The 8640-nt window shown below is 39.9% G+C and overlaps 1 protein-coding gene across 1 annotated transcript; it reads right to left on the minus strand.

The window, feature by feature from the left end:
- Window positions 1–1237: 1237 nt before the first annotated feature.
- Window positions 1238–4339, minus strand: LOC139396859 (T-cell ecto-ADP-ribosyltransferase 1-like). The gene is made up of 2 exons (XM_071143774.1): window positions 4262–4339; window positions 1238–1990 (listed from the first exon to the last, which is right to left on the minus strand). The coding sequence occupies exons 1-2, from the start codon at window positions 4337–4339 to the stop codon at window positions 1238–1240; spliced, it is 831 nt and encodes a 276-aa protein (XP_070999875.1).
- Between the last annotated feature and the right edge of the window lie 4301 nt (window positions 4340–8640).

Raw genomic sequence — 8640 nt, forward strand, 5'->3', positions numbered from 1 at the left:
TGCATGAAATTCAGGCGTCTTTAAGATGCTGTATCTGTCAACAAGGCAGTCACAGTCTCTCCTCAGTGCTTCTGAGAAATTATACTTATATAGAGTACCTGTCACACAAAAACAGACACACACACACACACACACACCCCCACACAGGCAGGAAACACCATATAGCTTTTGAGAATTGTTTGTTCATACTTCATTCATACTGAGCTGTGTGTGAACATGACTAGCAACAGAAACACCACTGCTGATACTGAGAAAGGGTATGTGTTCGTGTGTGCTTGCTTGCGTATTAGTACCGAAAGACCCTTAATTCTCATGATCATCTTTCCCCTCTATTCAGGAACCAATAGCCAATATACCACTAATCAATTGATTGATCAATCAGTTGATCAATCAACCAATCAATTAATCAACTATCACGGAATAAGGAAAACAGAACTAAGGCAAACCTTGAGGCCCCTAGTGTAAAATTCTAAGCCAATCAAGGACGGCAGAGGCGGGCCCCACCTGCAATGAGAATCAGCTGGTGATGGGTGACATGCCTTTGGGCCAATCAGGGCGGGACGCTTTGTGAAGAGATGTCCAGAATTCACTTAATTGAAGTAAGTGTATTGCCAGGTACCACTTGTAGACTTATTTCTCGCTTGGTCTCGACCCAGTTCTTATTGTCCTTTCTGATTTCCCTCTTATTGGAGACAAAATGTCTTGGATATTTTATCATTTGTTGTAACATATTGTTTAATTTTGCTGCACAAAGCAAGACAGGACAGTAAATATCCCCCCACCAGTCGGTAGTTTCCTGTGTCACTTTATTGGACAATTCAACGTGTGTCATGTTATATTACATCTTAATCAGTGGCCCATGTAATGTTGTATCTTCAGTTTGTCTAAATGTAGTACAGTGAAAGTGATAACTAAAAGGACGAGACATACTGCTGTCAAGCTCAATGATTTTCTTTATTCATTTTGCCACAAGCTGCAGAAGGTATATAAGTGCATTAAAGTCTACTATGGAGTCTGAAACACTATAATACAAACATCTTAATAATCACTATTTCTGGTAGTCAGGATGAGGTCTTTATGTAACATCCACCAATAAACCAACTAACTTATTACAATAAAAGCATTAGACACTGAAGACACGTTGTTTGGCTTCATTTACTTTTAGAAAGATAAGCAGCATAGCTGTTAGTTTTAAATCGTCTTTAGGGACAATGACTCAAGATCAACACAGATTTTCTTAATTCATTGTTGTCTTGTTAAAAATTTTGCAATTCAGGTTACTCAGTGTTTTGATACTCTTTAGTTTGTACACAACATCGCACCAAAGGTTTTTATCATTTTCTTTCTTCAGCACAGCAGTAACTCTGAACACTTCATACGGTGGAATCAACACCTCCTTTTCATAATTCCCCAGATTGGGGTAGGACTTCAGGTCAGCGCCAAAACATGTCTTTATCTCAAAGCAAGACTTCTCTCCAAAATGTGTCAAGTTCTTTAGGAAAGAACTGGAGGCAAAGAGGCCGAATCTGATTTCCTTGTTCACTTCACCTGAAAACTCCATGTTGGTTCTCCGGTATGTGGTGTGACAGGTATTTTGTTTTAGTTTCAGGATGCGAATGGCGTCAGTCAGCAGGAAATGCAGGGAGTGGAACTGGAAGGAGGTTGTGTACTCATATCTACTGGTCCGGACAGCTTGGTTGAACACTGGGTATATCTTAGTTTGACCTCCTGTGTAAGCACAGATAGCTCTAATGTGATTGTAACTAAGTTTGTGTAGTTTATTGTTGACTGATTTGTACTTATTTGAGGCACATGTTTTTGCTTTCGTCCAGGCTTGTTCGAAGATCCCTCCTGTATTGGTTTCATTTGGAAGATATTCCTTCACCTTTTTGCCCATTTCTTTTATGCATCCTTTATACATGTCGTCAACAGAGTTAGGGACCATGTCTAAGGTTATGGAGGAACTGAGACCAGGCTGACGGAGATGAACCTTCAAAGAAAATGGAGGGGAAAAACAGGCAATGAGTGTAAAAACAGAGGAATATTTTGTAAATATTTAAATTAATTTTAATTATCATTCTCTTTCTGCTCTCATTCTAAAATTAATTAATTCAAATTCAATATGCTTTAATGGCGTGAATTATGAGGCAAATGTTGCCAAAGCAAAGTGATACACACAATTATGAAAAAAACAGTTACACAATAAAACTAGTAGCTATAATACTATACACAATACCAGTCAAATGTTTGAACACACCTACTCATTCAAGGTTTTTTCTGTATTTGTACTATTTTCTACATTGTAGAATTGTAGTGAAGACATCCAAACTATGAAATAGCACATATGGAATCATGTAGTAAACAAAAAAGTGTTAAACAAATGAAAATATATTTGAGATTTGAGATTTTTCAAACTTGCCACACTTTGCCTTGATTACAGCTTTATACACTATTTTGGCATTCTCTCAACCAGCTTCATGAGATAGTCATCTGGAATGCATTGTTGTGTTCGTTTCATGTTAATTAATTCTGTGTTCCCGGTCCAAAATGACTGCCCATTATAGCTTATTATACATCCATAATTATACATACAGTGGGGAGAACAAGTATTTGATACACTGCCGATTTTGCAGGTTTTCCTACTTACAAAGCATGTAGAGGTCTGTAATTTTTATCATAGGTACACTTCAACTGTGAGAGACGGAATCTAAAACAAAAATCCAGAAAATCACATTGTATGATTAACGTAAATCATTTGCATTTTATTGCATGACATAAGTATTTGATCACCTACCAACCAGTAAGATCTTCACAGGTAAGTGATTTATTTTATCACTATTTCTGACTTTCGTGACGCCTCTGCTTGTTTGGGGAATGTTTGTAATACTTTTGTACACAGGGCGCTGTCCTCAGATGATCACATGGTATGCTTTCTCCGTAAAACCTTTTTGAAATCTGACAAAGCGACTGGATTAACAAGAAGTTACGCTTTTAAATAATGTAGGACCTGTGTATGTTCATGAATGTTTAATATTGCAAATTTTGTATTTTGAATTTCGCACCGGATGTCGCTTGCATCCCACCTAGCGCAAAGAGGTACTTTAAAGAATCTCATGGCTTAAAAATCCTTCTTTAACCTGTCTCCTCCTCTTCAACTACACTGATTGATGTGACATCTACAGTATATTAGACCATAGCTTTCACCTGGATTCACCTGGTCAATCTGTCAGTGAAAGAGCTCTTACTGTGCTGTTTTATTCAAATGCTTTCTCTGGTAAGATTGATGTATCTTGCTGTCAGTCAAATTATAAATATTTAGAGACCCACCCCACAGTTGGACTTTGTTTCATTTAAAGGAGCTCATGTCTCACTCTTGTTGCTGAGCAAACCCCCACCTGTAATTTGCACTATGAATGTAACCAAAGAAGCTGCGTGAAATTAAAGAGTAACCAATCATTTGAAGCCATCAAGCCTCACTCTATCATTCATTTACATTTTCATTTAATAATAAAACCAACAAGGAAACTCCTTAGTTATGACTTGTTTATTCAATGTCAGACTGATAAACTATATGCAGAGCAAATCATTTGCAAAGCTGTCATCAAGGCAAAGGGTGGCCAATACATTTTGATTTGTTTAACACTTTTATGTTTACTACATGATTCCATACGTGTTATTTCATAGTTTTGATGTCTTCACTATTATTCTACAATATAGAAAATAGTAAATATAAGAAACTCTTGAATGCGTAGGTGTGTCCAAACTTTTGACTGGTACTGTACACACACACATATATATATATATATATAAATATATCAAATAGATAAAATAAACAAATAATTATATATTACAAAAATGTAATACAAAAAGAAAATACTCTAACACCTCTCTCTCTCTCTCTCTCTCTCTCTCTCTCTCTCTCTCTCTCTCTCTCTCTCTCTCTCTCTCTCTCTCTCTCTCTCTCTCTCTCTCTCTCTCTCTCTCTCTCTCTCTCTCTCTCTCTCTCTCTCTCTCTCTCTCTCTCTCTCTCTCTCTCTCTCTCAATTCAATTTCATTTTCACTTTAAGGGCTTTATTGGCATGGGAAACATATGTTAACATTGCCAAAGCAAGTGAAGTAGATAATAAACAAAAAGTTAAATAAACAATACAAATTAACAGTAAACATTACACTCACAGAAGTTCCAAAAGAATAAAGACATTTCAAATGTCATTATGTGCAAATATTTCTCTCTCTCTCTCAAAATATTATAGTATCTTACCATCTTGGAGTCCACACCCAAAGTCCAAGCCTGGAAGAAATACATCACAGTAAAGGTTAGGATCTTGTGTCTTGCCATGATGTTAAAATATATTGGTCCAATGTCAAAATGTATTGGAGATCAGCTATCAGAGAGCCTTGTTATACCAGTGCTCTTGAGGTTACTTTCACAGTCCCTCCTCTCTTACTAGGAATAGGCACAGGCAGTCACAAGTACCCATCAAACCACAAACACCATTACACAGCGCACACACACACACACACAGACACACAGACACGCGTAGCCAAGCGGTTAAGAGCGTTGGTCCAGTAATCGAAAAGTTGCTGGTTTGAATCCAAAAGCTGGCAAGGTGAAAAACTCTTCCATTCTCCCCGGCTGCCGATGACGTCGATTAAGGTAGCCCCCTGCACATCTCTGATTCAGAAGGGTTGGGTTAAATGTGGAAGATACATTTCAGATGTATGCATTCAGTTGTACAACTGACAAGGTATCCCCTTTCCCTTCACATACTCACACACATACAGTGTGGTGCCTAGTTTGTACAAAATCCTGCAGTACCTCCGGCACTCCTGGAACAGGGTTTCCTACCCCTGGCCTAGTCTAAGCTTTGTCTGCCAATCATTCCGTTGAGTTAAATACTGCCATCTTCTGCCCAGAATGCATCGCATCTAGACTGAAGGTCTCTGGGTACATTAGTGTGTGTTTGGATTCAGTGGTCTCTAATGCCAGTGCCCAGGGTATGATTTAGACAGTTTCCCAATATTCTAATACTGCTGGTTATGGTTGTTAACTTCCTTTGTTATGACTGAGATGTGAGAGACCTGGTAGGTTGATAGAGTTTACATTCCTTTATTATGACTGAGATGTGAGAGACCTGGTAGGTTGACAGGGTTCCATCATATTGCATTCATATGTTGAGTTCTGGGGTGGTTACAAATTAAAGGAAACAAGGAAAGGAATGGAAAATATTGAGACTATTGGGACATGGCCTTAGTGTTTGGGAACATAGCTGCTGAATCTGTCAAGTTTATGTTAGAGTCCAGCCACTATATAGATACTGTAGCACCTAATCCAGCAGACATATCTGTAGAGGGATGTGAGTTTGCACAGATCAACAGAGGTCACATTTGAACTCACACACAGGAAACACCACATGTTTTCTGAGAATTGTTTGTTCACACTTCTAGAAATACTCAACAATGTATGAACATGACTAATAACAGCAACATCACCGCTTACACTGAGAGAAGGTGTGTGTGTGTGTGTGTGTGTGTGTGTGTGTGTGTGTGTGTGTGTGTGTGTGTGTGTGTGTGTGTGTGTGTGTGTGACTGCGCACACACACACACACACACACACACATCTGTTGATCAATCAATCAACCAACCAATTAATAAACTATCAGGGAATAAGAAAAACAGTAAGACATCAAACCTTGAGGCCCCTAGTATAAACTTCGGAGCCAATCAAGGACGGCAGGGGCAGGGCCCCACCACTTATGAGAATCAGCTGGTGATGGGTGACATGCCTGTGGGCCAATCAGGGCGGGGCACATTGTAAAGAGACGTCCAGAATTGACTTAATTGAAGAAAGTGTATTACCGGATAAGCCAGGTACCGCTTGTGGATCTCTGTCTCAAAAGAGTGTAGTAACTTACCATCTTGGAGTCCACACCCAAAGTCTAAGCCTGGACAAAATACATCACAGTAAAGGTTAGGGTCTTTCGTCTTGCCACAAAGTGAAAATATATTATATATTGGTGGAAAATTGAAACAGAGATTAATTGTCTTTTAAGATACAGAATCAGCATTAAAATGTCTATCGTGCCAGTTTCCAGGGTGTGATTTAGACAGTATCCCAATATTCTAATAATGCTGGTTATGATTGTTACTTTTCCTTTGTTATGACTGAGGTAAGAGGCCTGGTAGGTTGATAGAGTTCCATCATATTGTGATCATATGGTGAGTTCTTTCAGATCTGTGATGTTTTACAAATGATATGAGATAAAGAAAGGGGGCAAGAAAAGGAAGGAAGCAGATTGGGACTATTGGGATGTGGCCTTAGTGTTTGGGCCACTGACTGTGTAGTTGATTGTGGAGTCCAGTCACTGTATAGGTAGCACATAATCCAACAGTTATATCTGTAGAGGGATGTGTGTTCACACAGATTAATACAGGTCACAATCTAATGCACGCAGGCATACACACACCCCCACACAGGCAGGAAACACTACATGGCTTCTGAGAATTGTTTGTTCATACCTCTTCAATACTGAGCTATGTGTGAACATGACTAACAGCAACACCTCTGCTGATACTGAGAAAAGGTTCCCATAGTAACAGTACAGAAAGTCACTGAAACCCCATCATCATCCTTCCCCTCTAATCAGGGACTGAGTCAGGTCTAGAATACTAATAGCCAATATACCACTAATCAATCAATCACCCAGAATAATGGAAAGCAGCACTACAGTGAAGCTTGAGGCCCCCAGTCCAGAGTTTCCCAACCCTCTTCTCAGGGACCAACAGACGTGTCACATTTAGTTTTTAGTGCTAAACTAGAACACTTGATTCAGTCTACTAACAATCAACCCCTTGACTAAATTAAGCAGGTGTGCCAGTCTGGTTATCCCTGAGGAGAGGGTTGGAAAGTACCTTTTTTTTGTTAAGTACTGCACCTAGTAAACAACCCTAATCCTGGAGTGCTGCAGGCACTTCATGTTTTTGATTGAACCAACCAGGAAGACCAGGTGTGTTGAATTTTGTCATTCACTTAACTGATAAATTAGCTCAGTTGGTCTGGTGTGGAGCCTAGTTGGAACAAAACCCTGCAGCACTCCAGGAACAGGGTTGCTTTCCCCTGGCCTAGACTAAGCTTTGTCTGCCTATCATTCCTTTAGCTGGTTGAGTTAAATACTGTCCTCTACTGGCTGATGTGAGGAATGCACCTTTTCAAGACAGTAAGGTCTCTGGGTACATTAGTGTGTGTTTGGTTTTCAGTGGTCTCTCCTGCCAGTATCCAGGGTATGATTTATACAGTATTCTAATAATGCTGGTTATGTTTGTTACCTTTCCTTTGAAATTACTGAGATGTGAGAGACCTGGTAGGTTGACAGGGTTCCATTCCTTTGTTATGACTGAGATGTGAGAGGCCTGGTAGGTTGATAGAGTTCTATTCCTTTGTTATGACTGAGATGTGAGAGGCCTGGTAGGTTGATAGAGTTATATTCCTTTGTTATGACTGAGATGTGAGAGGCCTGGTAGGTTGATAGAGTTCTATTCCTTTGTTATGACTGAGATGTGAGAGGCCTGGTAGGTTGACAGGATTCCATTCCTTTGTTATGACTGAGATGTGAGAGACCTGGTAGGTTGATTGGGTTTACATTCCTTTGTTATGACTGAGATGTGAGAGACCTGGTAGGTTGACAGGATTCCATTCCTTTGTTATGACTGAGATGTGAGAGACCTGGTAGGTTGACAGGGTTGCATTCCTTTGTTATGACTGAGATGTGAGAGACCTGGTAGGTTGACAGTGTTCCATTCCTTTGTTATGACTGAGATGTGAGAGACCTGGTAGGTTGACAAGATTCCATTCCTTTGTTATGACTGAGATGTGAGAGGCCTGGTAGGTTGATAGAGTTCCATCATATTGTGTTCATATGGTGAGGTCTTTCAGATCTGTGGTGGAGACAAGGAAAGGAGACAAGGAAAGGAAGGGATCTGGCCTTAGTGTTTGGAAACATTGCTGCTGAATGTGTGAAGTTTATGTTGGAGGCCAGCCAATGTATAGATGGAAAAGAGATCAACATAGGTCACATTCTAACACACACACCCAGGCATAACAACAGCAACACCACTACTGACACTGAGAAAAGGTGTGTGGGTGCGTGTGTGTGTGTGAATGCGTAACAGTACAGAAATACCCTTCAACATCATCATCATCCTTCCTCTCTAATCAGGGAATGATTCAGGCCTGGCAAACCTTGAGGCCCCTAGTATAAACTTCGGAGCCAATCATGGATTGCGGGTGGGTGGCCCCACCTGCTATGCAAATCAGCTGGTGATGTGTGACATGACTTTTGGCCAATCAGGGTGAGGCACTTTGTGAAGAGACATCCAGAATTGACTTAATTGAAGTTAGTGTATTACCCGGATAAACCAGGTACCGCTTGTAGACTTTCTCTGTTGCACTCTTTGTGCCTCTACCCAATTCTTATTATCCTTTCTGATTTCCCCCTTATTGTAGACAAAATGTACAGGGGGGAGTATGTTGTAATATTTAGTCTTTTGTTGTAATTGTTGTAACCCATTGTTTGCTGTTGCTGCACAAATAAAGAAATTACAGTAAATGTCCCCCCACCAGTCGGTATGTCATGTTATATA

The sequence above is a fragment of the Oncorhynchus clarkii genome, unplaced genomic scaffold (assembly GCF_045791955.1).
Source record: "Oncorhynchus clarkii lewisi isolate Uvic-CL-2024 unplaced genomic scaffold, UVic_Ocla_1.0 unplaced_contig_5618_pilon_pilon, whole genome shotgun sequence".
Lineage (NCBI taxonomy): Eukaryota > Metazoa > Chordata > Actinopteri > Salmoniformes > Salmonidae > Oncorhynchus > Oncorhynchus clarkii.